This window comes from Neolamprologus multifasciatus, chromosome 20 (assembly GCF_963576455.1).
Source record: "Neolamprologus multifasciatus chromosome 20, fNeoMul1.2, whole genome shotgun sequence".
In the NCBI taxonomy this organism is placed as follows: Eukaryota; Metazoa; Chordata; class Actinopteri; order Cichliformes; family Cichlidae; genus Neolamprologus; species Neolamprologus multifasciatus.
In genome coordinates this window covers 33,279,139-33,306,514 of record NC_140458.1, presented here as the reverse complement: position 1 = coordinate 33,306,514, position 27,376 = coordinate 33,279,139, and the positions used below count along the sequence as shown (strand labels likewise).

The following is a 27,376-nucleotide window of genomic DNA, read 5'->3' as shown; positions in this document are numbered from 1 at the left end:
TCAGAATCAAAATGGCCGGAAGTCAATAAATGATGGATCTAAACAACTTTAACAGGCTGACCTTATTTATTTATTTATTTTTACAAATTTCTAATGAAAGCCTCCATCATGGTCATTCACACTGCAGCAAAGTAATAAAGTAATAGATAAACAATTAACAAAAAAGTTTAAACTGGACAAAAGTAAAAATAAATAAACGAGTGAAAGAAGTAAAGAAATAAATAATACATTTTTTGTGAATTACAAAAAACGTTGTTTTAGAAATAACAGCACAGTTTAGGGAATTAGATTATTATTTTACAATTTAAGCCCAGAGTTGTGCTGATATATTTGTTTTATTTAATACAAGAGCATTTGTTTATAATGTAGAAAGGAGGAGACGTGGTTGAGAGTGCACTTCTTGTTCTTATATTAAGATATCGCATGGATCAAATGTGCACTTAAACTTCTTTACAATGAAAGTAAGTGGAGGTTCACTTAGAATCAAAGTGGTCTGTATGTGGCCCATGATTTACAATGAGTTTGACATCCTTGGGGATCTAGGGTGCACAGAAATTAGTGACATTGCCTTTGAAAAATATGTAATAATTCAGTTATAATAATATATATTATCATTATTTAATTATCTCCACCTTTATAGACAGGTTGGACAAAGATGAGTGTCCAGTTGAGGGAACCTAAGAAATCTCTTTATTAGATATTTTGTGATTCTCCTAAATTGAAAATCATGTAAAAAAAAAATGTACTCAGGCTACTGAGACGCACCTTGGTGAAAGTCAGCAGACGACCTGATTGTGGTGCTTTGTTAATAAATGATGATCCCTCCATGTTCAGGTTGATTTGCTTCCCTAAGTAAAGAAGAGTGAGGCCTATTTTTTTTAAAACACACTTTTTTTTAAGTGATTTGAAGCAATATAAATCAAATTTAAATAAATTAAATAGGACAAGACACCAACAGAGATATTGGTATAGATTGAGCAGTGGTGCAGGGGTAAGAAGCCAGATGTTTGGAGCGATTTTGGATGTTTGGAATAGCGTCCCAAGCATATTCCACTGAAGGTTTCCCCAGGGACATCCACAGGGTGGGACACCTGGGAGAAACCCAGAAAAGAATACATCTTGCCTGGCCTTCAATTACTGAAGGAGGCCCCAGAGGCATCTAGCCAATGTTGCATGAGAAAGGAGCATCTTGACTACTTTTACTTAAGCCTGAATATATTATTCTATGTATAAAACCCCAGGATGAAGAAAAGAAATGCAAGTTATAGTCATGTTTTACATACACATCTAATAAAGCAGTAAGCCTAGACAAATTATTTATTCGGCATGTAGTTCAAATATACAGATAAATCATAAAGTTTGAGATAAGTAGGAATTGACGTTTACAACTATAACATTCACAGTTTTCTTGACTTTGTGCCAGCATCTCATTTTGACAGAAATTTGATTAAGAGTGTGCACTTATGCCTGTATTGACTAAAAATTATTGACTGGCAGGGCAGCTGTTTAATATAATAAGAGAGGAAGTGCAAATATCAAAAAGGCCTACAAACACATTGGTGCATTTCAAGTAGTTCACAGTTGTGACATAGTACCGCAGGCCTGTGGAAATCTGCTGTACATCACATGTAAGACATGAGTCAAGGAGACCTCAGAGAAAGGACTCAGTCAAGGATCTCAGGTTTCTAGAAATAGATGTGCTGAAAGCTACTGTCAAAGGCCTTCACGCTACACCTCAACTTCCATTAGTATCATCTCTCCCTCGCCCCGTGTCTTGTGCCATTGCTGATCATCTCAGTCCGCTGCATCTGCTGATTTGAAGAGCCCTGTTCCTCTCCCCCTGCGCCCATCCTGCTTTCCTTTCTTCTGGGGAGTCTGGACTGAGGGGGAGGACACAGTGGAGGTGGGATCCTGATGGGTTTGTCGAATCAAAAGCTCCTTAAAGACCGAGTCCATCTGGCGACAGACGTCCTGTAATGTGAAAGTAAAAAAGTACGGATGAGAGAGAAAAAAGGGGGGGAAGTGTCCGTTTTCTCTACTTTTCTACTTTAGAACTTCCTCTAAGTCTGCCCGCTGCTCTTGGCAATGACTAATTACTCTGCATAGTAATTTACTGAACATCACTCAGATTTTCGTAAGCAGGAAACCCAGACTGTGAGTTTCCTGCTACCGTTAACACCTAGTTCTTCTTTTTGGTTATTAAAAATGGATTTTTTTCCAAAAAAAAAAAAAAAAAGGAAGGACAGCCCAGCCACTTGCTCTTTAGCAGCAGCACATTTCCAAGTACAGTTTGGCTCATTGTCCCCTTTAGCAACCTCTGATGTTGTAACGCTTACAGCTACAGCCACAGATTACTGTGAGAACCTTTTATAATGGCTTCGTTTAAAGTTGCAGTTGGCTCATTGCACAATGATGCGGTACTTTTCTTTTTAAAGACATTTATTAGGTTATAAACAGAAAGCTATAAGAACAACAAGACACACCTTATCTACTCGAGAGGCTATATCCTCAGACGACCGTCGCTGGAAGCTGTATGCAGAAAGAGATCAGTCTGAATAATTATGTTTTACTCAAGCACAGTCAGTCAGCTGTTGTTGGGTTACTTACTCTTGCCCATAACAAGGAGAGGGCATCCTCTTTGGCTTACACTGCGGCCCAACAGGAATCTGAAGTGTGCACTTTCCACCTGAACCGAAACTGCCCCCTCCTGGTGCAGCTGTTAATTTGTGTTCTAGTGCCCCGCTGCTATTAGCTCTGGGGCGTTCTCCCCTTCTGGGTGCTGCTACTCCAGACATGGACATACTTGTGCTGTTGTCAGCCAAAAAGCCCATTTCTAAATCTGCAGCAAAGCAAATGTATACATTTGTTATTCTTCAAAGACATCATTATATATTTTTAATGAAGCAATGAACTGAAATAGCCATATAAACTTACCATCTTTGCTAGGGGTGTACTCAGTTTCTATATCTCCATCAACATTGGTCTCTCTGAAGTAAAGAGCATAATATAATCATTCCACAATACACCCCCCAACCCCTGCAATTTATGTGAGCTTAAAGATTTTTCACTGTACCCGTCATCTAGTTCTAGTGTCATGCATTTCTCATAAACTGGTCCCGGCACTTCGCTCTGAGTGGGGAAGATGCTTTCTTGCTCAATGATGATGCCCTTCACCAGGGCGTTGATCTGAGGCTGCAGGGTCACGACGTCGTCATCGTGAGCTCCTCTTATCAGGCTCGGGCCAAAACACACGGCCAGATTGTAAGGTTGCATCATGTTCTCGTCACTATACTCCGACACACTGAAGGCAGAAAGAGGAGTAAATAAAATAAATAAAACAATTAAAATTGGTTAATTTTATTGGTTGTTTTTACCTCATATAATTTTATTTAACTGCACTAACAGTGGATGTTAATGATTCTCACAGAATGATTCAGCAATGAGTAAAACAAGGCAAAAATCCAGTTTTTCCATATTCAAGTCACAGGTAACAACACTCACTGATAAAGGAATGCAAAGAGGTATCTCATGACGATGATAGCGGGCTCGGGGAAGGAAGAAACCACAGCTTTCAGCTCAGCTGCTCGCTCTGCCTCATTCTTTATTTCTGGAAAATAAAAAAGGTGATGAAATAATAGAGTAGTTGCTGCTGAGCATCCTTAGCCACACTAATTATATCCACAGGTGCACAAGAACACTCACGGGCATGCTCCAGGAGCACATTGGTGCTGTCAAGGGGGAAGAGTGGATTTTCTAAACCCCTGAAGTAAAGCTTCAGCACTCCAGCCACCGAGTCGAGGTCATATCTCCCCTCAGCCAAAGGGTCCTCTCCTGCAGGGGAAGCCCATGGCACACTGCCCCACATTATTAATGCTCCATGGAGAGGAGAGCTATGAATAGAAGTTAATCTAACAAACACACACACCCCTACCTCGCTCAAAAGCGTCCCTGAGGTTATTGACCTCCAACTGAGACCCCGGCACTCTAAATATCCCTTCATGGTGGAGTCCTGATGGGCAGACAGATTATCGCAGAGTCTAAAATGAGTGCCTGTTTCCCCTCAGTCGCTTTTAAACACAAGAAGCTAGATGCATGTGTGTCTGCAGTTGTCTTTTTACAATAACATCTAATGGTTTAATGTTACTTCAGCAATGAAGACTCACCATGGAGGTTGATATAGCGAATGCAGCTTTCCACAACAATTGGAATCTGTTGTCCTGATGCCTGAATTTAAAAGAAATAATAAATTTCACTGACTCATCACGAGTCAAAAGGAAAAACTAAAATGACAACGAGAGAGCTGAAAGAGGAAAGCGGTGTTACCGTTATGAAGGACAGCATGTCTCCATTGAAAAGTTTTTGGTTGTGCATCAAATTGGCGCTCGAGTGATTCTTTCTGACACGCATAGACTTTCCAGCGTGTCTGGAGAATGACACACAGGACCGTGGAGGCACAGTGTTAAGACTGGTAGCATGAATAAATAAAAACGATGACTCAGCGACAACCGTTAAAAAAAATGATATTCATACCGAGGCTGATGGTCATTTGATACTTCAGCTGGGAAGAAAAGAAAAAGGACGTAACATTTGATAAGAGCAATCTATGTTAAAAAGGAGAAATACTCTGTGTTTTATTCTGTGTTTGGTATTTTGTTTGTGACAGAGTCAAACACTTGTGGTATTGTAACGTGAGAAATGCAGAAGCAATACCTTTTTCTACAGCTTCTTTAAGCAGATCGTGTTTAACTTGCAGTTTAGATACAAGAGAGCTGCCAACGAGGTACTCCTTTACTTTCTGTAAAACAAATTACACCGATCAGATTAGTATTTTTTTATCGTTACCACGCCAACTGCACATCATCGCTGTTGCCTCCAAATTTTACCGACTCACAGTAAAGTAGAGGTATTCTATTTCCTGCAGGTTGGCCCGTCGTCGAGTGGCGCTGGGCTTTACAGTCAGATTTTCAGTGCTGCCCTCCTGAGATGAAGGCTCCAGATCATCGCCGATGCCCTCCAGCAGAGAAGCCTGGGCTGCTGACATGCTCTTATTAACCTATATGAGAGCAGCAGGGTTGAGAGGTGACCTGCAGGATCAGCTCAGAATATTGCACACTCCGATATACACCCTGGCTGATAAATCTGTTGTGTAGATACCCACATTGAGACATTATGTCACTTTCAAATGCCAGCAGAACTGCTGAGATTTATACTTGTCTTACAAACTGAGATCATGAGAACTATTAAAAAAGGGCTAAATATAGTCAATAATGAGGCGGAAGGCGTTCTCGCCTTATATTATAGCGCTTTTGCATCATCCCTTTTAAGCACTTTTACTTCCTTTCTGTACTTGAGGCTGTGACGCTTTTAAATAAGTTTAAATAAAATTAGATTAAGGAAACAAGAAGAAAGTTTCATAGACTATTTGCAGCCTTGTTAAAATTCAAAATATGGTGCGATTTTCTTTACCTCCTCAGTTTCCTGGGTGACGGCTTGCAGTCGAGTTTGTATCTGTTTGAATCTGGTCTCCAGTTCGCATATCATCTCACACTCCGCACTGACCTGCGTAACCTGAAATGCAAGAGAGTCTAGAGTTGTTCCACACACTTAATATATAAAGTTCCTTTACATAATTTAATCAAAATGCACACCTGGTCCCCATCGTGGGGCTGATAGGGGAAGCGTAGGGGCATAGAGAAGGTGTTGTAGTTGTCCTGCAGGAGGATGTCTCTATCCCAGCTCTGGTCCAGTCTAGACACGGCCTCCTCTATTTGCTGCAGGCCTGTGCTCAGGTTATCCTGGGCCTTCCACCGTCTTGACAAGTAGGCCTGCATCACCCTGCCCAAAGTGCTGTGGTAACCTGTATCTGCACACTGGAGGAGGAAACTGAATTTAGAATCACTTCGTTCATTCGGGAGCTTTCAGATCATGACAGAAGGAATGGAAATAATGGGCGCAGGGGTCCAAATGACATGAGAGATCGTGACCTTGAGTGCTATGTAGGGTTTTTGTATGTTGAAAGGAAAAGGTGACTGATGTACTCACATCTATGAGAGTAGAGATGTCTTGCAGGTAGTACTTATTCATGGAGGAATTGGCTGCAGCCAGGTTTAGGAGGTACTCATTTCGGGCCTTGCTGCACTTCAGCTTTATTTCTTGGACTTTAATTTGTCTCTACAGCACATAAACATTGTCAGCAAGAGTCATATGATACGTGCATGCACGCACATGACACCAAGCATTTACCTTTTCTATCAGCCTCTCCAGTTTTTTATTTGCGCTCTGCTTCTGCTTTTCCTCTTGCTTCTCTGCTTCCCTCAGCTTCCCCTCTGCACAGACATAGCCTGAGTGGTACTGGTAGTATGTTCGCCATGCCTGCACACAGCCACAAAAAGCAATGCTTTCCTCTGTGTACTTAAGAGACGGAAAACATTCTGTGCGGTTGGTTTCTCACGTACCGCCTGTAGCTCTGTGGTAACCTTGAGTAGCCCGTCTTGTAGCTGAATGCAGATGTCTTTACTCTGGAAAACACAGCATAAAGACAAAATATCAGAAAAGTGAGATGGCACGACACAGCAAGGACACAGTGACCCACGTCACACTTTAAATATCAAGATTTGAAAAACATGTACTGGTGGTTAAAGTGAGAATGGAAGAACGATAACAGAACAAGTATTATGTCATTTGCACTGCAGAAGTGCATGGCAGTGCGTTCGTGGGTGAGCGCTTGCAGTAGTACCTTCTTTGCAAGGCGCTGTGTGTACTCCACACAATGCGTGAGAGGCTGGGTGAGAAAGTTGTTGCAGCTTTCACTCAGCCCATTATGGTCCCTACTTTCTTGGCGGGTCTGGGACAGCAGAGTAAGCCATACTTGGGACACAGAGTTACTACTGGGCTCCTTCCTGAGCGTGGTCATGCATAAACAAGAAATAAAATACAAAAGGACACAAACTTTGAAGATTGAAATGAACTGCTGTGTAGTTTATCATGTTATGTGCAGTGTGCAATTACCTCTTTATCCTTGATGTGAACCTTTCTGCAAGTTTTTCCAGGGAACGCGCATACTCGCTTTCAATCTCGCCCCGTCGACGCAGGTAGTCCGTCAGGTCTTGCAGCTGTTGGTTCTTTTGCTCAAGTTGCAAGTCCAATACCTTCAGTTGGTCTACAAGCTGACAGCGGACCTCTGAAAGGCCAACAAAGACACGCTTACTGTGACAAGTAGGTTAGAAACTGGTTTCAGTGATCAGAGTTAAGATGGTGTGAAATAAAGAGGTCGTGTTTCTCAGTGTGGCACAAACCACCACACGCCTTTTACCTTTGATTTGAATGTCGTAGTCCACCACACTGACCCGCTCCTTCCGAAGTTTGACATGGGAGCTCATTGTTGATCCGGCTGGGTGGAATTCTGTATAAATGCAGTGATTGCTTTCATTTATAAGCTAGCATGAAATATCAGCTCTGTTCTGTTAATTCTTTCTCAAAGAGGAGAGTAACATTTGTGGGCATGCAAGCTGATCAGTATCCTTTGGTGGAGAAAACCTGTTAAATCCACTGTTACACCCTTTCTACTCAAGTCCCCACCACCACCTCCACCCTTCCTCCAATAGACCCTACGCACTTCCTCTTAAAGACTTGTAGAGCTGAAATGAGCATGTTCGTCTTACTGTAGCACATCTTTTCAAAGTGGTCACACTCTGCTGCGTTTCCCTGAACGGCAGGCAACTAGAAAACCGGTTGGCATGTGTTGCTTGCTTGCACCGGGCAGACTGCAGAATTGCACAAGGTGCAAAAATAACTCTAACAGCATCTCAAGCTGCCCTAAAAATAGGACGAACCACAAGGCGCACAACTGTGCGGGGATGTTTGTGCACAACACTACAGGTGGTTTCACAGAAAGAAGGAAAAAAACTTTCACCAATAAAGGTTTAAATCCTTCTGCCTTTCACTTTACAGCATGTCTTGGCTGATTGAGAAGACTGTACCCAGGTATATTCCAGTTCAGGATGAACACGACAGGACATGTTTATGGGAGAACTGGCTTTACCCTGAATACAGTTAGACAAAGAAAACAACCAGGTCTCACTGATAAAGGTTTAACTGATCGTTTCTGATCGGTTTCAGTTTCTTGACACGCTTTTAACTATAATTTATGGGTGAAACTAACACCCAGGCCTATTCTCAAGAAAAAAGAAAGATGAGTGTGGCTGGAGCACGGCGGTTTTTCTTCAGCACACGATAATCCTGAACTTTGCAAAATACTGCACATTAAAGGACATTTATTGCAATTCAAAAAGAGGAAGATCAGAGTGTTGTCTTGCTGGATTATACCCTTTTGTACACAATCAATATGCACACATTCTCTCCATTTCTCCCCCTCAACTTCCCCTTTTTTTTGAAAGCCAAACATCACTCATCAGCACTCTCTTTAGCTGAAATGTGCACTCTCCCTACAGATGACCTGCTAACATGACTCTGCTGTATTTCAGCACGGCCCAAACTCCCTGCAAAAAGGAGTTCAATATTTGCAGCCTGTGTCACCTTTTTCCATCAGTCGCTTCATTCTTTCTCCATGCGATCAGCTGGTGAATCACCACATCCTATCCTCACAACCTGCCACAGTATTTCATTAAGGCTAGTCTTAACCTTATTGCTACTCTAGCTTTTCAGTTCCTGTTTTACTAAAGTAACCTTTTCTACCATTTCAGTGTTTTTTTTAAACAAGCACAAACAAGTAGAGGCTTCTATAGTTGTGAAACATCACTCGCCCCGGGGGGTTTGTCTATAGCCAACAACAACATAAAACGATCAAGCAATGCAAACCTTACCTGCATAACAGCACGCGCCTTTTTAATCCAAAAACATGTTCATTAAGCGTTAAACTGACTACCAGTGCTGATTTGGTGAGACAGGAAAACAAATAAAAATCAATAAGAGTGTCACACATGCAGAGAGTCATACCTGATCAGGAGTCTTGACTTGTCTTTCCTCCACACTAAACTGAACTAAATGATGCCAGTTAATAGCGCAGTAACTGCTTCACCTCCCCCTCACTTTGGACACGGATGGATGTGGGTGGAGTGGAAGTCATCTCTGACTGACTCTCTCTCTCTCTCTCACACACTTACTTACTTCTGCTGTTCTCACCCTCACCCTACTCCCCCCCCCTTTCCCTCCCTTCTTCTCACTCACACATTCAGTTTGAGCTGTCAGTGTGTGACTGTGCATGTGACGTGTGAAAACCTTTTCTAGTCCTTGCTCTCTCTCTCTTTCGTGCCTCCTCTTGAACCCCACAGCAGGTTTTCAGTTCAGTCAAACAACAGCTGTTTTCACTGATTGGGCTCTCCTGAGTGAAATCAGCTGCACTGAGCTGACTTCAGTCGAGGGGAAAAAAAGAAAGTTATTTTGAATATTATTATTATTATTTTAATTTTTATTTATACACTGTCGTGGCTACAATATGAGTGAGCGGGAGCAACCTTGACTTTAAAAAGAACGAAACAGTCAGTTATGTAGATTAGGAGGGAAAAGAAAAACAGAAACAAAGACCACTGTTGCTATGAAATCATAACACAGAAAGATTTACAACAACATTGTTGACTCCTCTATCTGAGAGGTGTTAAACAGCCTGCTGGTGTGAAGCTGAGCTTCTTGCAATTTGTCAGAGAGAGTCTAACTTCTTCAAAGATCATTAGGCATAATTTGTTCTTATCTGTCACGTACTTCTCTTTCACTCTTGTTTCCTTCCTCAAACAGACAAACAGACGGTGTTGCACAAACAATTAAAAAAAAAACAACTGGTACTTAACTTACGCATTTTGGATGACATTTGAGAAAGAACGGTTTGGCTGAAGGGAGTCTCTGCTGAGTCCCAATGCAGCAGGGAGCCGTCTTTCAGTTTAAACTGAGAATGACCTTTGAACCTTGCTACACGCTACATAAAAGTAAACAAAATCTTTGAGCTCAACTGTAAACAGTCATGGCCCAACTATTCAGTTCACTGCAGGAAAAGTAAACTCATCTGAATTTAGTTACACTTAACTATGTCCCAGTTTGACCTGTTATATTGACTCATGACATTCCTGGTATTGAACTCTTGCTGTAGGTATTGTGAAAAGCCATGCAGTAGTTTTTCTCCGCCAGTAGGAGTCGCTAAAGTATAAATTTGACAGTAAAGGCACTTCCCCACTTATGAATAATAGGCTTAAAATGCGACCTTTCATGGGCTGAGTAGATGACACTTTAATATGAACTTCAGCATTACATTACTACATGGCATCGAACATGTTTCCACAGCAGCCGTGCGTACAAGCACTCACTTTTACAGATCGAAATCCTTCCGATTGAAGACTTTTGTGCCAGCTGTTCTAGTATTTACACCTACCTACACCAATACTGAAGTGGTGGCATGCTCACATGTGATTCATGTTTATCTCCTTTTCATGTGTTCAACCAGTTACCTGAGGACAGATATCTACGGTGTCCTTTCCATCTTTAATCGTATGTATTAAAAACAAACTTTTTGCAGAGGATTAGTTCAGCTTGGAAGCTGCAGTACCATTTTTGGAAAAAGAAAAGGACGTAGCCCACGGAGGAAGAATGCAGACACAATGAGTTGGGTTAAATCATTAACCTGGAAGAATTTTTCTTTTTATCTGTTTATTCCAACATCAACGTTTTTATCCAATTTTTTGGGTCTTTAACTTTTAATCAGATCGTCACTCACAATACCAAGGTGGCAGCTGAATAACTGTTATCAGACTCTGCTGGTTTGTTCAGAGATGCTCAAATTTGATGCCTTTTTTGACAAAAATGAAATACAAAAAGTATTATTTGACAGATTTATTCTGTTAAATAGAGACCAATTGAAAAGTACAGGCGGTCTTAAACCTCACACAGCTTTTACAATGACAGTAATCCAATAAAAATGACCAGACCAGTAATTAATTTAGATAACTGAGTAGATTGATGCTATTAATAAAGTCTCTGCTCGTCACTGCAGAAAAAAAAAGCCAGAATTACCAAAAATAAAAAAGTGACGTAAATGTTGGAGCATTTTTGGTGCCGAGATAATCAGTGTGTAAGGTCAGGGGAAATGGCAAATAGATAAAAACTGGATGCAAGGGATGATTTTAAAAATGTCTAAAGCTGCAGCGTCACTGTGAATCAGAAGAGGAATCTTTAACATCTGTGCTTTCTGTTGCCTCGCTGACTTCGCTCAGCTCTTTGCTCTCTCCTCCGCTGTCTCTCTCGCTTTCTCTCTCATGGTCACCGGACCCTGACGGACTTTGGCCAGATTGTGCCTCTTGACCCGGCACACGTGCTCCGGGTTTCCTCAGCTGTGAGATGACCAAGGGACCCAAAAAAAAGAAAAGAAAAGAAAAGTAACGCATTCAGATTTTGGTCACTTGCTCATATTAAGGGGCAATTCAGAGTGAGTGACAATCAAACTAAAGTAGCTCATATTTTTAAAAAAAGATGAAAAATCAAGTACCTCATCAGCCATGTGGGCCAGGTCTCTTTTCATGGCGTAGGCATCCTCCCCATCGGCGTAGTATTTAGGCTCTACTTCACTAATCCTGTGAAGGGACAAGATAGTAGATCAGTTAAAGTCGGTGCAAAAACATTCGGCTGTTCAGCACATTTTCAAACAGAATTTAATGGATTTTAAAAATGAGAGTTATAGTTGAAACTATCACTAATCCAACCAACATTCTTTCATCTATATACACAAAGAAACAATCATGTAGAAAATGACCCTTTAAACTATTTTTAAAGCATGGTGAGGGAAAGAAAAAAGTAGACTGAGCCTTTAGAGACTTCCCAGTAGTACCTGGGAATAACAATCTTATAATTATCTACCAATATAAGTAACCATCACATTTGTGATACAGTTATCTGATTAATTATACTAAACAGGTCAAATTATATCGACTACCAGTATTATCAAACTATTGTAGCCCAGCTGATGTAAATAAAATAAAAGTTGTAGTAGTACATGAATTACATTTAAAAAAAACTTAACAGTAATGTTGCTAGAGAAACAGAAATACTTACTGGAATTTAAGTGTGTTTGAGTACAGGTGCAGGGCAGCTCGGTTGCTGCAGTGGGGAGAAAACATTTCTTGAAAACAGGAGCACTTACAGATACAACTGGAGTCAGAACACATTTTGTACATAGGAATTCATACAATCATTTATGTACACAAAGAGATAAACCCTAGTTTGCAACAAGCCAAGAGTCCGCAGTACCTCTTGCGAACATGAAGTGAGACATATTTAGCATTGAAGTTTTCTATCATGGCCCGACTGGCTTGATCCATCAGCTTCTGAGCCAGTCCCAGACGTCGGTGGGACCGCTTTACTGCCTAGAAGACAGAGTGTTTTAGGTGAAGCTGGAGGTTTAAGAGCTAAAGATGTTAAGATTTGAACTGGGAGTAACCAAGTATTAGAAGCGATCAGAAATTAGTACATCAGAGAGACAACTCAGGATGAGCAGTTTGGAGATAAAGAGGCAAAGATGAGATAGTTTGCAAATGTGCAATGGAATAATAGTGGATATATTATGGAGGTGCCAGCCAGTAAGAAGTGATGAAAACCATGAAGAATATTCAGGGATGTAGTGAAGGGGACTATTTAGAGGGCTTGAATGACAGAGGAAATGCTAGCGACATGATGAGATTGGAGGCAGATCCGCTGTGGTGAACTCCCTAAAGGAGCGCCCAACAGAATATGAAGAAAAAGAGGCAAATGAGTTGTCTGAGGTGTCGCAGGTGCTCCGACTCACCAGGGATGTTATGTGTCCATGAGGTACATCATCTGGGTCCTCCTCCCTATAAAGAGTTTGCAAAAGTCATAAGAATCAATGCGTTTTCTTAAAAGTGACAGCAGGATACAAATATGCTCGCTAATACTTACATCTTTGCGAGCACATATCCCACAATTTTCCCATTTTCATCCTCTGCTATATATGAGAGCTGGAACGATTTAAACGGAAGAACAATTAGAGACATAACCGTACACATTGTAATGGTCTGTATGATAGGAGCAGTGCCATTAGCAGAGACAGGGAAACTGGAATCAGCACTGCTCGTTACCTGTGGCCATGACAAGCCGTGATAGAAGTAGTATTTCATCTGATAATTTTCTGGAAGACACAGCAGGTTACAGTGCTGCATGTTCATTAGGTCCTCCGGCTGAAAGAGACACATAAAAAGGGTCACACAGCTGACCGGCGATATCTGCTCCGCTAAACTGCAGCCTGTAACGTTAGCTTAGCTCTGTGCAGAAACAGCGTGGCTCTCGAGTGAATTTCTCTATACTTACCCGTGCGTTTCGTATGTTCATTTTCCAATATCAATTACTAACAAGATTATGAAAATCAAAAAAATCTATTATACTACACTGGTCAAATGATTCATAACAGTTCCCCTACGGGGTTAAAGAGCTTGTTTCGCTAGCTAACTAAATGGACCTGCTAGCAAGGAAAGCAAGAGGAAGGAGCGTGCCACAATAACGCCATACACTTCCGCTCTGCCGGGATTTCAGAATAAAAGTTGTACCTATTGTATTAATCGGATTTATTTTGAAAAAAAAAGTGGCAATAAACCCTTGCTGTGGCTAACATAGACAACTATAGGTAATTTGAGGTTATACATTTTTGTAAATTAACACGGAACTGATGCACACATTTTACTAGACAACATTCTCTGTTTAGATGAAGATTTTAAAATAATATGATAAAAATGCAACACATTTTCAAACACTTCCAAACACAAAAGAGGATTTTTTTTTTTTTAAATAGACACTGGATTAAACAAACTGTTGTTGAAAAGGTTTATATTAGAGATTTTAAAAATGTGAGGGCAATCCCACAAAACAAAAACAAACAAAACAAAACAAAACCAAAAAAAGCCTGCTAAAATATAAAAATGTTGCTTCAGCACTAATCAATTAATACTCTCAACCTTCGGATAAACTGCCTTTTATATCGTTTACTGCAAAAAAGATTATGAATGAGGATTTATTTATTTAGTTATTTCTTTTACTTTGCTGTCCTCCTTGCTGCATATGTCAGATTTATAGTGTGTCTCATTCTGTTATTTAAAAGTCTCATCCTTGTAAAAAAAAAAAAAATTACGGTAGACTGTAATTTTAAATGCCATCTATCTGCTACTTGTCGCCCTATATTAGTATACAACAAGTATTATTAGTTTTAATATTTGATGATTTACAGAGGCTTCCACACTCAAAATATTTAGATGACGTATTTAAATGCATTTAAATTCCCCATTCTGTCAACGAAGCAATGCTTTTAGGTCAATCAAACAGAGAGAAAGCACACATTCGCGTCAGATTAGCCTACTTGGCCACATTGCTCCAGGTAAACACCTGGCATCCAATCAGCAGCGCAACATGCAAATCGAGCAGGTATCAGAAGAGCAGGGTGCAGATAGGAAATGGTTATTTTCAGAATAACGCCCGTGTATCGGGCGGTGACTTCAGCATTTTAAAGGAATAATGCTCTGAGCCTGTATTCAGAAACTGAGGACTGAGGCCGACTGATGACGAGATCAGATTGCCGGTGTCTGCACTTCTCAGGCATGCAAACACCATGGGCATAAAGTGTGATCAGGAACGCGTTTTGGCATACGGGAAAGACTGACTCTGTGACTGAGAGCGCTTTTCCAGATGGAGACTGACCTGAGGTTGGAGTCAAGTTTGTGGATCGGAAATAAAAGATATCGGGCCGTCCTCACAGGTTGGCATTTGAAATGGACTGAGGCGGATAAAAAGAATGGTGACAAGAAAACAGGTAAGTGCTCGTGTATCTCCCTCACATCTGTATCCTAGATGTTTAATGGGGCTTAAAGTTTGTGAAAGTTTCACAATGCACTTTTCCCCTTGTTTTACTTAACATTTAAAGAGCCAAATATAAATGTGCACACATGGACCACTTTGCAACACCACATTTAAAAGAGAAAGTCTGCTTCGTCTGCACTGTACTGACACAAACTGAACTGACAAAAAAAGACAGTGGCCTACACCACAAACACCAATTACAGGCGTTAACTAGGCGTTAAGTTTGAACACAGGAAGGGGCACATCAATTGAATCTAAGTGCATGCAGAAAACGTGAAGAACGAGTTGAGCAGCACAAACATGACACATGACCTACAAAGGTAGTTTACTAAAAACACAGGCACAAACACACCCACCTCCTGGCATAATATTATAGCCAACACTGAGCTTAAATTTGCATTTTTAAAAAAAAAAAAAGTGTTGTTTTTTTTCTGTCTCATCCACAAATATAGGCGAAAAAATATTTTAATACTGTCCACTTAAAACCACTAACACATTGTGATTTATGCTGCCATAGTAAATTATGTAGTATTTGATCCTTTTAGGTGTGCCAGTCAGTCAGCAGACACAATAAGCCTTCTCCATCTTATGTTTTTAAAGGTATCACACAAACAATAGCTCAGCTCTATTCAAGCGTCCTCGTGAGCCACTGCATCTTAATAAAGCAGCAGCATAAACGAATAGGGGCACCGTGATGAAACTGAAGCAGCATGGAGTTTCAGCTAGCATTATTGTATTGTTTGGGCCTGAGACGTGGCAAGGAACCAGCTGTATCATACATTAATTTCCATGACAAGTGAAAAATGAGAAACAATCCTTTTGTAGAGTTAAAAAGTTCACTCCGTTGCAGCGACACAAATGTTTACTCAATTTTTTCACATTGTGCGTTTGCGCCATTGAAGTTTCAGTACCTGTGGCGGAGGTGGTTGGAGTGGAGAACGGTCGGGTGGAGATCTTGCCCCAGAAGTCAGTTGAAGACACAGACAAAGATTTCACAGGTGGGTTTTAGATGACGGTGTAGTTCGAAAACTATACACACAAGTTCACAGCTTACTTTACAATTTTGTGCAATGTGTGCCTGTAGCCCCCCCACCACCACTCCCAACAGTTGATACTATGGTTTTACAGCATGGTTTCCATTTCTTGTATCTGTCATCTGCCTTCAGTTTTCTACATCAAGCGTAGCAGGAGTAGAAGCACTTACGGGTTGTTGTGGAGCCTGGGCCGGACCCAGTTCAGCTGCCCCAGTCGGGTCCTCAGAGACCAGTGGACAAATCACCTAAGGACTGCCCTCAAAACTCACAGTAGGGGTGGATAATTGGACTAGAAACACAGCTGATATTTAACCTTGTATTTCTCCTAAATAGACTATTATTTTACTTTAACAAAAAAAAATAATCTGTTGCATGTCTGACGTTTTGAGCTCCCATCTGTGATATTCAACATGCATCTTTCAGGTCCTTTGCGTCCACATAGACTGTTGGTGTTCATCAACCCATTTGGAGGAAAAAAGAAAGGAAGAGAGATCTACCATTCACTTGTTGCCCCTCTGTTTGAGCTGGCTGGGATCAGCTCTCATGTTATAGGTAAACCGATCGCACAGTTGATGTTTAAAGTTTAACTCTGACATACAGCCTTACAGTTTACATGTAATCATTATATAAACTTTTTCAGTGACTGAACGGGCTAACCAGGCCAGAGACCACCTCTTGAAGAAAGATCTGACAGACTTTGATGGGTAAGCGCTATCAGCGCAGCGGTATAAATACTGTTGTGAAAGAGCGCTGTGAGGTGCTTTCATAATAGAAACGATTATGTTTGTTTATTGCAGTGTGGTCTGTGTGGGTGGCGATGGCATGTTCAGCGAAGTACTTCATGGTTTGATTGGGCGGACACAACAAGAGGCAGGTCTTTGTGAGACTGATCCCGCTGTCACATTGCAGCCATGCCCACTACATATTGGCATCATCCCTGCAGGTTGTTGTTCATAAGCAATTATAAACTGATGGCTTCAGATTTAAAGGTGTCACTCTCACTTCCTGATATATCTTATCTATTTTAGGTTCCACAGACTGTGTGTGTTATGCCACAGTGGGGGTTATTGATCCTGTTTCTTCAGCTTTGCACATCATTATTGGTGAGGAAATATTGCATTTGGTCGTGTGAAAAAGAACGTTTTCACAGGACTCTCTGCAGCTGTGTGGAAACTAAATACACCCCATGTCTCGAAGAACTATATTCAGTAGCAAAAACGTGAAATAATTATATTCGTATTACCACTCTTCTTTACAATTTTGCTTCAATTCATTGAGGTTTGGATATTTTTGTTCATGCACAGGTCTCTTAAGGCCCTGTCTGGTCTGGACTTTTACTGGGTCATTGCAACATCTCAATTCTTTTCTTTTTAAGTTATTCTGTCGTAGATTTTGTGCTTGGGGTCATTGTCTTGTTGGATGACCCCATTTGGGGCAAGCATTAGCTGTCAAACAGATGGCCTTCGCCACCTTACGTCACAGTCGGTATTAGGTGTTTGTGGTGCTGTGCTTGGTTTTTAAGAAAAATAAAGCACCGTAATGTTAAGAAATGCCTTATAAACCTTTCCAGATTGATGGTTTTGAGGTCATTGCTGATGCCTTTCCTCCTTGGCATTGTGTTAGCAAACCCCTGAATGCTCCAGATCTGCACACTGCAAAATCTTCTGCTTTTATCGAGGTGCTCACACTTATGATAATCAATAATCAAGTGCATTTGATTAGCAGCACCTGGATGCTACTTCCCCTCAAAATTCCTATGGAAGCAGTTAACGGTTGTGGTGGCAGATTTCTTTTCTCATGTATTAATCACATATTTAATCATGTCACATTAGTTATAGTATTACTTTCTCACTTTACTATAGTAAGAGCACTCCTGCCACTACTTTACATGCATGTGGAAAGTTAACACAGTGAGGCCATTGTAATGGGAGACGTTAAACAGATAGTGAGGCTCCTTCTGCTTATCAGGGATGTAAATCCTTAGGTGATGGCTAAGCAGAAAACAAGGTCATAATTCTCTCTGTGAGGGGCCAACATGTAAGAGTTTGAGGAATGTTCTTTGTCTGTGTGTTTGTATATAAGATGTAAGGGCGGTGGCCACAATTCAGAGATGGTCCTGGTGTTTCACTGGGATGCTCTCTCCACATTGCAATGTGTTTATTAAACCCACTTCAAATCAAGCTCACTGGGTGTGTTGCAGGTTATTGTTAAAATTTCCATAACACGGTGTATTGATGTTTTCATAGAATCGCACAGAGTCTTGTGAAAACTTTCTTTCTCATGAATGTAAAGGGAGTGTAACCCTGATCATATATATTTTTTTCAAAATTGGAACTGTATAAATAAGTTTGTACACCCACCCCTTGATGTCCTCAATGCCTTGCAGGAGACTCTCAGCCATTAGACGTGTGTTCAGTTCACCATGCTTCCACCCTGGTACGCTACTCGGTATCTCTGGTGGGCTATGGCTTCTATGGAGACGTACTGGCTGAGAGTGAAAAACACCGCTGGATGGGACCTCTCAGATACGACTATTCAGGTCCAGACCGACGATTCATTTAAAACAAAGCAAATGACAGTCTGCTGAAGAACATTCTGTCAGATTCTCTATATTTATTTTTATCTCAAAGTTAAAAATTCACCCTGAAACTGTAACTGTTATCAAGATGACCAAATTGAAAGTCTCTTGTGGCGTCTGTGCTTCCCTTTTCAGCATTTGCTATAGTAAAACCACTGTTGTTCTATTTTAAAATCTTGCACATATACAGTATCTGGTGTTCTGTATTTTTACCCGACCTTAATTTTTTTCTTCTGTATAGGTACAGTTGTGTACCTGAGCAACAGAAGCTATGCGGGCATAGTTCAGTATCTACCAGCAGACCCACTGCTCTCCAGCCCTAAGGATAAAACGCGCTGCCTCTCAGGGTAAAACTCCTACTAGAAAGAGATAAAAAGAGACTGTGCTCTGGCTTTCCTCCCGTTGTTAATGTAACTGCAACTTTCACTTGCAAGTCAGGCCAAAACGTGACCTTGAAGAAAATATGAAAGCCTTTAACTTTTTGTTACTCTGGTGGGGTTTTTAAAAAGGAAGATCATTTTTAATCTTTTAATTTGAAAGCGAGAAGGTGCCCTTGTGAGGAGCATCATTATTATTCAAGGACTAGTGAAATGGGTCAAATTCACTTTGAGATACTGTAACTGCTACCCCCTGTAGCAGGGACTCAGGTGTTGGTTGCTCGTTCCTTGAGGAGGGTAGAAGAGACATAGCAAGAGAAACTTGATCTAGTTGAAAGTTGAGACCAAGCCTCTTGTTAGTACCTTAGTTTTTGTTTGGAGCAGGCGTCTCTGGCTGTCAGCGAATGGATTATAATGCTCTTATGAATGCTGTTGCTAAGGTCAGGGAGCTTGTTAGTTCACAGACGTGAAGGAGAGTGAAACTCTTTGTTCTTTTTAGGTGCAATGTGTGCTCCAGAAGTACAGAGCGACTATTCCCACACACTTCTGATTCAGGCTCCCTGTACAGCTCCCACTTCAGCCAGTACAGCAATGACTCTGAAGGTAACGATACAAATACTTGTAAATTCTGGTACATGATAACAAGATAACATCAGACAGCTGCTGCAGATTGGTGCACATCTCAAATGTGGACTGTTGGTTTGAGATTGAGTGACTGTGGAGGCTGTTTAAGTGCAGTGAACTCACTGTCATGTTCAAGAAACCAGTTTGAGATGATGAGAGAAGAAGCCATCCAAAGATGGGTACCCCTGTGACACTGACTGACACCACCACCCTTAAGTGTTGATGCAAGGCAGGATGCATTCATGTTTTTATGTTGTTTATGCCGAATTCTGACTCTACCAACAATCAAAACTGGAACAAAAGTTTTTTTTCATTGTTCTGTGGTCCAATTTTGGTGAAACTGTGAAAATTATAGCCTCAATTTCCTGTTTTTAGCTGACAGCAGTCGCACCCAGTGTGGTCTTCTGCTGCAGCCCATCTGCTTCAAGATACAACTTTTTGTTTGTTCAGACGTGCCCTTCTCTATACCTTGGTTGTCACGACTGGTGGTTTGAGTTTTTCTTGCCTTCCTGTTGTTGTCCACAACACATATTGAAATAAGTAAAATCACACAAATTTTTTTTCCCCCTTGCCTTATGACCTCTGGGGCACCTCTTTCTATAATTAAACATCGGCCAAACATTATTTTCTTTTAGAAATCATCAACATCTGCTAAAATCGTTCTAATTGTAGTATCTCCAAACTCTTCGTCTCTCTTTAGGTGAATGGGTGAGTGTGGAGGGCAGGTTCAGGTGTGTATCGATCACTTGTATGTCCAGCTCATGTGCCAGGAGCCCATTAGGTCTCTCTCCGTCGGCTCATCTGGCAGACGGAACAGGGGATCTCATCCTAGTATGGGACACTCACCCACTGAGCTTCCTCAAGTTCCTCTACAGACACACAAGCACACAGGACCAGGTATATCACATTCAGCTGCAAACAAATGGACTGAGAAACTTTAGAAACCGCTTGACCCAATCGTTCCTACTTCTCCTAGTTTGACCTGCCGTTTGTGGAGGTCCATCGAGTGAAGGCCGTCCGTTTCTCTCTCCCAGATGGCAGAGAAGAAGAGGTGCATGAAGGAATCGGAGAGCTGAATCGCGCAATAGGTGGCGAAGAGCGAGAGTACGTGGACACTGTAAGCAGAAATGGATCTCAGCAGCAATTGGCACAGAGCGTGGTGGAGCGAGAGACGATGAACGAGCACAAAACGGTGGCTCCCATCCTGTGTGGTCTGTGCTGCAAAAAGACTCCAGCTGTGTCCGTGTGGAACTGTGATGGAGAGATTCTGCCTTTCACTGAGATCTTCTGCAGGTAAGGGCACCACCCAACATATACGGTGCTAAATTACAACAGTTGCCTCATAGCGCTTTGTATTGTAGGGTAAAGATCCTACAATAATACGTTATGATACTTAAGATATATAATTAGATTTGTTCACTTCTGTCAGGATCCACGGTCAGCTGGTACGTCTGTACGCCAGGGGCATTGAGGACGCAGCAGCCATGCAAAACTGCAGCCAGGAGAGTGACAAGAATAAAAGTAGATGCATCACATACAAATAGTCTGAACTAAATTCTTGATGAGAAAAAAGTGAAGAATGGAGTGTTTGCATCGTGGGACTGATTTGTGAATTTATTAAAAAATAAAAAGCCAGACTTGCTTTCTGTGATTGCCAAAAAGTTCCTTTTATTTCAGGTACTTCTGTGGATTATCTTCAATGTAATAATGATGAAGACTATTTATTCTTAAATGTGCATGTGTGTGTTAGTTGACTACTGCTTGCTAATTTTGGGGGCTTTTTTTTGTCAGTAAACTACATTAATCTATACAGTATGTGGCAAGTGAGCAGTTTGTGGTCTGAATTTTATTTATGTGCACAAGTCTTCAGAGAATAAAGTCATGGGAAATGCAAACAGAACTTGAAAGACAAAATCTTTGTGCAATGAAAAAGGCTTGCATGACTTTTTATTGCTTGATTATTCAGCAAAAGTGCAGATTTTATATCCAGCTGAATAAAAGGTGAATGATTACTGGTTCTACATTATCAATGAACAATTTTCTAGCTTCACACAAATCTATGAAATGCATGACAATTTACAAATATACAGTGTTGGGAAGGTTACTTTTAAAATGTATTCCATTACAGAATACAGAATACATGCCCCAAAATGTATTCTGTAACGTATTCCGTTACATTACTCAATGAGAGTAACGTATTCTGAATACTTTGGATTACTTAATATATTATCATGCTGTTTACAACTACGTGAATGTACTATTACTGTGATTTATTACTGTTACTGAAGGTCCGCGGCTCCGAACCGTAGTAAAGGGACCTCTGGCTAATACGTCAGGTTCTGTGTCGGGCTCGTAGCCGAAAACTAGCTTTACTTTGTTGTCTGGGTCAACTTTGCTAGCGAGAGACAGAGAGAGGCGTTGAAAGGCTGCTCCAACGGAACTTATTGTTTCAGAGGAAAACACGAACACGGTGTACAGTCGAGTCTTAATAGCTTACTTACAACTGGGCTCGTCAGGCTCTCTTCTTGGCTGCAGTGGTTATTATTATATTTACATGCTTCCAGCTCCCGTTTTTGCTCGATGACAGCTCGTACTTTTCCTTTTTCTCCCTCCCTCGCTCACAGACACATAACGTGTATGGCAGTCCATTCTCCCTGCAGCACGGACTACACTGCTTATGATGCTACATTCTTTAGAGCTATACCTGTAGCATTCTGCCTGTTAGCTTAGCACAACAACAACAAAAAGGCCTCTCTCACCCAGGAAACACGCAGAGAGAGAGAGAGCGTCACCCTGTAACCATGGCAACCGTAACGCTGCCGCCTGGAACAACAGAACGTAGCTGTCAAACAAAACCCAAACAGTCCTGACCCGCCACAATATGAAACAGGGAAGTACCGCCGTGTAATCCATTTATTTCAACAAAGTAACTGTATTCTAAATACCACCTTTTTAAACGGTAACTGTAACGGAATACAGTTACTCATATTTTGTATTTTAAATAGGTAACGGCGGTACGTGTATTCCGTTACTCCCCAACACTGCAAATATATATGGCCCATTAAAATCATTACTTCAATAGTTTGTCACAAGAAACTACAAAAAGTTGTTTAAAAAGATGTTTGTTCTTGCTGCACTTCCCGCTGCCTTCAAAGTACTGGCAGGATCACTTAATGGTCTATTACTGATGTTAAAGAAACTGTGCATGCAGTTCCAGTTGGGCCTTGAACCTGGCAGAGACAAAGTACAAGAACCAGAATCAATATGGTGAAAACTGCTGATAGAAATAGAAAAAAATAAAACCATTTGAAAACATGTTCATGCATCGTAAGAGATTAACATGTTAGTAAGAGAGTTCTTAGTTTAGATTAGAACATACCTGAGAGTTGTTCTTGACGCCAGACATTTAAATGTGTTTCCTGCATGACTGATACTAAAAGAGGCTCCTGTTGTTACGAACCAGGCCAGCAGGTCCTTCTGGTATACATGGGTCTGTTTATGACTCCCATTGGGCATTAGTGACAGTTGTAAACAAAGGCCTTACAATACAGTGAACACTCTTGAATTCTTAACAGTTAAATGGCACAGCCAGTAAATAATTATCCTACACTAGTATCTATAAAATACCATAAAGGTTGTAGACTTTCCATGTCCACAATGTCCAAAGGTCGTAGGAATACAGATATTTGCAATGCTTTTAAAAAAAATTGCAAGAAAAAGTGTGAATGATGATTTATTTAGAAATAACAGATTTACATCAAAATCAGACTTTTACAGCTTGTTTTAATCTCTGCTGTCATTCTCTGCATAATTAGTCATAGAAAGCAGTGCTTTCTTCTGTACATCAGAAATCAATCAAGTGCAGCAGTGACTGCAGTAAACTTGATTGTTTGTTTGTTTACAATATTTTGTGAGACAAAGCATTAAGCGGTGTGGGGCTGCACCCACTTGTATGTTCCCTCATAGCGAAATCCCACTCTCTTCAGGAGATCGTCTGCTTCTCTTGGACCACGACTGTGGACATAACAGATAAGATGGAAAGAAGAACTGTCACTGTTAAAGTATGATATGCGTATTTCATTCTGCCTGATAAAACAGTAGTTACCTTCCATATGTGTAGGGAATGGGGTGTGGCTTCTCTTTCTCTACTTGGTGGAGGAGGGGGGTGAAGATCCTCCAGGCCTCCCGTAACTCATCACTGAGACAGAACGATGAAAACATTTCAACAACAAAATAAATAAAAAGAGGGAACACTGAAAATCACTGCCTAAAAAATTAAAAAGCTGTTTAAACGTGGCCGGTACACATCTCCAACTAAAAGTGTTGATAAAATATTTGGCAACAACTGTGCAGATGTGCTCATGTTTTCAATGATGGCACCAACCTGCGAACAAAATGCATTTGATTTCCACAGAAGACATCCAGTATGAGTCTTTCATAAGCATCTGGGAGCTTCACATCCTGCAGATAGACAGCAGCTGTTAAACTCCTACATGCATACTAAGTTCAAGTTTACTGACCTACAGTATCAAGGATAAGTAACAATGGGACATCCACCATAAAAGTCTCAAAATGTATTAAGTATAATATTATTTTAAAAGTGATTTATTGTGCTTTTTTCCAAATCCATCTATTGCCAAGAGAGTCTTTGAAGAACAGGTGGGTGTCACTGCTGTACGAACATCTGGAGCAATTTGTCTGAGATGACTGGATTGAGGATTTCCACACATACTGACATCATTTCAAAGTAGAACAACCCCCCCAAAAACTGAAGCAGTCTAAGCCTAAGGTTGTGGCTCACAAGGATTGCTCATAAATAAATTGTCTTATGAAAAGCATAATATGTTTCCTGCAAGAGTAAGAGTTGCTTCTGAAAGCTGGATTACAATTAATATTTTGACACGAGCTTGAGGCACCTTGTATCGACTCTTGTAGGTGAGATCCAGCTCAGTCTCCTCTGGATTGAAGTAAACTCCAGGCCTCTTGGTCATCATTTTTAAGTAAATGGCTTCATCTGGCTGCACCCGCACCACCAGCTCATTCCTCTGACAGCAATCACCAAAAATGTCTCCCGGCACGTCGGTGAACTGCAGACGTACTTCTGCTTTCCGCTCATTTAGTGCTTTACCACAGCGCAGAATAAAAGGAACTCCTGATGTACATGGTGTGCATGGTGCAATGACATGCATAATGGATGCAAAAGCAGAAGGAGAATTTAAGGAGGTTTGATAAAATGTAAACTAGGAGAGACAGGTGAGGAACAAAAAAGCTGGACTAAAGCCTCACCATCCCATCTCTCATTCTGCACATGCAGGACTGCTGTCGCAAAAGTTGGTGTCCAGGAGTCTTTGGGCACCGTGGGATCATCAAGGTATCCCAGTCTGGATTGACCTTCCCCTTCAGGATCTCCAACATACTGGCCAAGCACAACATCTGATACTTCAACAGGAGGTATACACTTCAACACCTTCACCTAGAGTTTGAGAAAAAATGGGGTGGATAAAGGATGGCAAAGACTTGATAATCGTGCTAAGGAAAGCAATTCCCAAATTCTTCCAATCCCTGGTTTTACCTTCTCATCCCTCACGTCATCTGGACTGGTAGAAGGAGGTTTCTCCATTGCAACCAAACAGAGCATCTGGAGAAGGTGGTTCTGCATGACATCTCTATATTAAGAAGAAAAGAAAGCAATGAGGGAAAGTTTAGTTTTTTAACTTACATTTATCTGAATGCAGTCTCTCTCACCGAATAATACCAAAGTCATCAAAGTATCCTCCACGGCCCTGAGTGCCAAAAGGCTCCTTGAAGGTGAGAACCACACAGGCCACACTGTTCCTGTTCCATATGGGTCCAAAAATGCGATTTCCAAACCTGGAAATGAGTAAAATATTACTAAAACAAAACAGGAGGATGGAAAAGTTGAATAGTAATACTTCTGAAATTCAGCAATACCGTCTATGACAACCAGTCTACCCAAAAAAGTCTGTACTGAGCTTGTTACCTGAGCACCATGAGGTTCTGGACCATCTCTTTCCCCAGGTAGTGATCTATGCGGTAGATCTGGTTCTCTGTAAACAGGGACGAAAGGTGGGTTGACAGTTCCTGTGAACTCTGGAGGTCACGACCAAAAGGCTTCTCGACAATTACCCTGTTCCAACCTCTGCCACAAAAAACAGTGGATTAGGAAAATGCAATCAACACTTAGTGAGATATTGTTTTTAAGGACTCGTCAGGTACTAACTTGAGGCTCATGCAATGGGTTCTGATGTTTTTGCTGACATGATGGTAGACAGTCGGTGGTAGAGCCAAGTAGAAAAGTCTATTAGCGTTGGCGCCCCCAGGTAGAGATGACAGATGTTTGCTGAGTTGGTCGAAGGAGCTGCCGTCATCATACCTGCCACTCAGGTAGGAGTTTTTACTGAAGAAGGCTGATAGGCAGTCGCTTTCTTCATCACTGACCTGAGGAAGATGTGGAACAATGATTTCTGAAAACACAAAATCTTATCTTTAATAGTCAAACACCCTTAAAGGTACTACCGTCATGTGGGGCAGACATGCTGCCTTGATGTCCTCTACGGTCAAGCTGGACCGAGCAAAACCCACAAAAAACGTGTTGTCTGGAAGAAGGCCGTCTCTGAATAACCACCTGAAAAATTCAAAGGTAGCAATGCAGAAAACTTTGGCCAAAGGTCAAACTCTTCATTACACAAGGTGACCAAACAACTTTAAAGCACAGCTCTGTTATTAATGTAGCTGCTGTGTGCGTGCTGCAGTTCTTTACTCACCATAAGGTTGGATAGATCTTCTTTTTAGCAAGATCTCCCTGTTTAAATCATACAAATTTAAAAAAAAAAAAAAAAAAGTTTCTTTAGATCTATTCACAGTGAACCGACACTCAGAGTCCAAAGACTAAGTAAACTTTGGAAATAATCACTGTGGTGCAAGAGAATCTGCAGAGTGATTGAATAAGTCACACCTGATCTGCAGCACTCAGACTTGTGTGAATTAGGTTACTTGAATAAACATTCATGACCGACAAACATGCAACTGGTACTTTGTTCCCGGCTCAAAGCCAAAAACGGTGAAAATGTTTTCGCTGCCAAATCATCAGCTTCTATTGTTGCTCAACAAAGGAAAAAGTAGATGCAGCACATTTCTAACTGCATGCGCTCACACCTGGCTTTCATTCGGATCACCACACTGCAACAATATGTGAATTATTTTTATGCACGTTGACTTCAGACACCGCGACGTGTTTAGAATACGGTGCTATTACAAGACCAGCGACCACATTAAACGAGACATTTCATCATATGCTGCATGAAAGAGCAGTTTTAAGAGCTGTACTCACAGATGCTCCCAGTATGATGAATAAGTGTGTACTGGAATGACCTGACCGCTCCTCCCCGTAAAGCTCCCTCCTGAGCTGCCCAAACACCTCAGAGCGAGTCAGACTCTCTGAGCTCATCTTCTGACCCATCTGTTCTCCGACCGTCTGCTGTGACCACTCGTTTCCCTGTGGCTGCATGACACTCGACATTTCAGCTGTCATCCTCGCCTTGCAGAAAAGTTTCCCGACTGTGCTGCCACCTACTGTACAAAATGGGTAATGCCTCTGTGCCATTGCTTCCTTCAATGTAACCGCTGCCATTTACTCTGCTTTGCCACAAATCTCATTGTATATGAAATCAAGAATCCGCACAGTCCATCAGATGAAGTTTGATAAACCTGCTCAGTGGCTTTAAGTCACATTTCAGGTCTAGTCACAAGAATTTAATGCCAGGAATGTTTCTTGCTCCTCAGCCACTCCTTAGATAAATGTTGCACAACTGCCCAACAGGTGCCTCTGACAAAGCAGGTCTTAACTCTTTGTAGGAATGAGTTCTTATCAGACTACAACCCTGGAC

At 41.2% G+C, this 27,376-nt stretch overlaps 4 protein-coding genes across 9 annotated transcripts; 1 reads left to right on the top strand and 3 right to left on the bottom strand.

Moving 5' to 3' along the window:
* Positions 1-62: 62 nt before the first annotated feature.
* Positions 63-10,698, bottom strand: LOC146495376 (rho GTPase-activating protein 4-like). 4 transcript variants are annotated; one of them, XM_085144614.1, is made up of 23 exons: positions 9,808-10,698; positions 9,238-9,368; positions 7,313-7,402; positions 7,009-7,180; positions 6,737-6,899; positions 6,456-6,518; positions 6,244-6,372; positions 6,043-6,171; positions 5,649-5,870; positions 5,467-5,568; positions 4,892-5,053; positions 4,711-4,795; positions 4,531-4,558; positions 4,324-4,423; positions 4,164-4,224; positions 3,932-4,009; positions 3,703-3,831; positions 3,502-3,607; positions 3,074-3,301; positions 2,935-2,987; positions 2,608-2,839; positions 2,484-2,529; positions 63-1,971 (listed from the first exon to the last, which is right to left on the bottom strand). In XM_085144614.1, exons 3-23 carry the CDS (start codon positions 7,377-7,379, stop codon positions 1,795-1,797), a joined length of 2,532 nt encoding a protein of 843 aa, XP_085000740.1. In that variant the 5' UTR covers positions 7,380-7,402; positions 9,238-9,368; positions 9,808-10,698; the 3' UTR covers positions 63-1,794. The 4 variants fall into 4 exon arrangements, with proteins under 4 accessions (XP_085000740.1, XP_085000741.1, XP_085000737.1 ...); XM_085144615.1 differs by having other exon boundaries at positions 9,238-9,364; XM_085144611.1 differs by lacking the exon at positions 9,238-9,368.
* Positions 10,699-10,821: 123 nt separating this feature from the next.
* On the bottom strand, positions 10,822-13,529 carry naa10 (N-alpha-acetyltransferase 10, NatA catalytic subuni). The gene is made up of 8 exons (XM_085144623.1): positions 13,321-13,529; positions 13,092-13,190; positions 12,913-12,971; positions 12,782-12,827; positions 12,247-12,362; positions 12,052-12,096; positions 11,489-11,573; positions 10,822-11,333 (listed from the first exon to the last, which is right to left on the bottom strand). Exons 1-8 carry the CDS (start codon positions 13,339-13,341, stop codon positions 11,151-11,153), a joined length of 654 nt encoding a protein of 217 aa, XP_085000749.1. The 5' UTR covers positions 13,342-13,529; the 3' UTR covers positions 10,822-11,150.
* An 836-nt stretch (positions 13,530-14,365) lies between these two features.
* LOC146495374 (ceramide kinase) lies at positions 14,366-21,100 on the top strand. The gene is made up of 13 exons (XM_085144617.1): positions 14,366-14,809; positions 15,759-15,854; positions 16,023-16,160; positions 16,314-16,442; positions 16,531-16,594; positions 16,688-16,833; positions 16,919-16,993; positions 18,277-18,429; positions 18,710-18,815; positions 19,345-19,448; positions 20,170-20,366; positions 20,446-20,762; positions 20,899-21,100. Exons 1-13 carry the CDS (start codon positions 14,686-14,688, stop codon positions 21,011-21,013), a joined length of 1,764 nt encoding a protein of 587 aa, XP_085000743.1. The 5' UTR covers positions 14,366-14,685; the 3' UTR covers positions 21,014-21,100.
* Positions 21,101-23,186: 2,086 nt separating this feature from the next.
* LOC146495373 (glucose-6-phosphate 1-dehydrogenase-like) lies at positions 23,187-27,376 on the bottom strand. 3 transcript variants are annotated; one of them, XM_085144619.1, is made up of 13 exons: positions 26,821-27,376; positions 26,255-26,292; positions 26,007-26,115; positions 25,711-25,928; positions 25,471-25,629; positions 25,215-25,340; positions 25,042-25,135; positions 24,756-24,942; positions 24,386-24,621; positions 23,854-23,930; positions 23,575-23,667; positions 23,391-23,483; positions 23,187-23,357 (listed from the first exon to the last, which is right to left on the bottom strand). In XM_085144619.1, exons 1-12 carry the CDS (start codon positions 27,118-27,120, stop codon positions 23,393-23,395), a joined length of 1,728 nt encoding a protein of 575 aa, XP_085000745.1. In that variant the 5' UTR covers positions 27,121-27,376; the 3' UTR covers positions 23,187-23,357; positions 23,391-23,392. The 3 variants fall into 3 exon arrangements, with proteins under 3 accessions (XP_085000745.1, XP_085000744.1, XP_085000746.1); XM_085144618.1 differs by having other exon boundaries at positions 23,187-23,483; XM_085144620.1 differs by lacking the exon at positions 26,821-27,376 and adding an exon at positions 26,446-26,786 and having other exon boundaries at positions 23,187-23,483.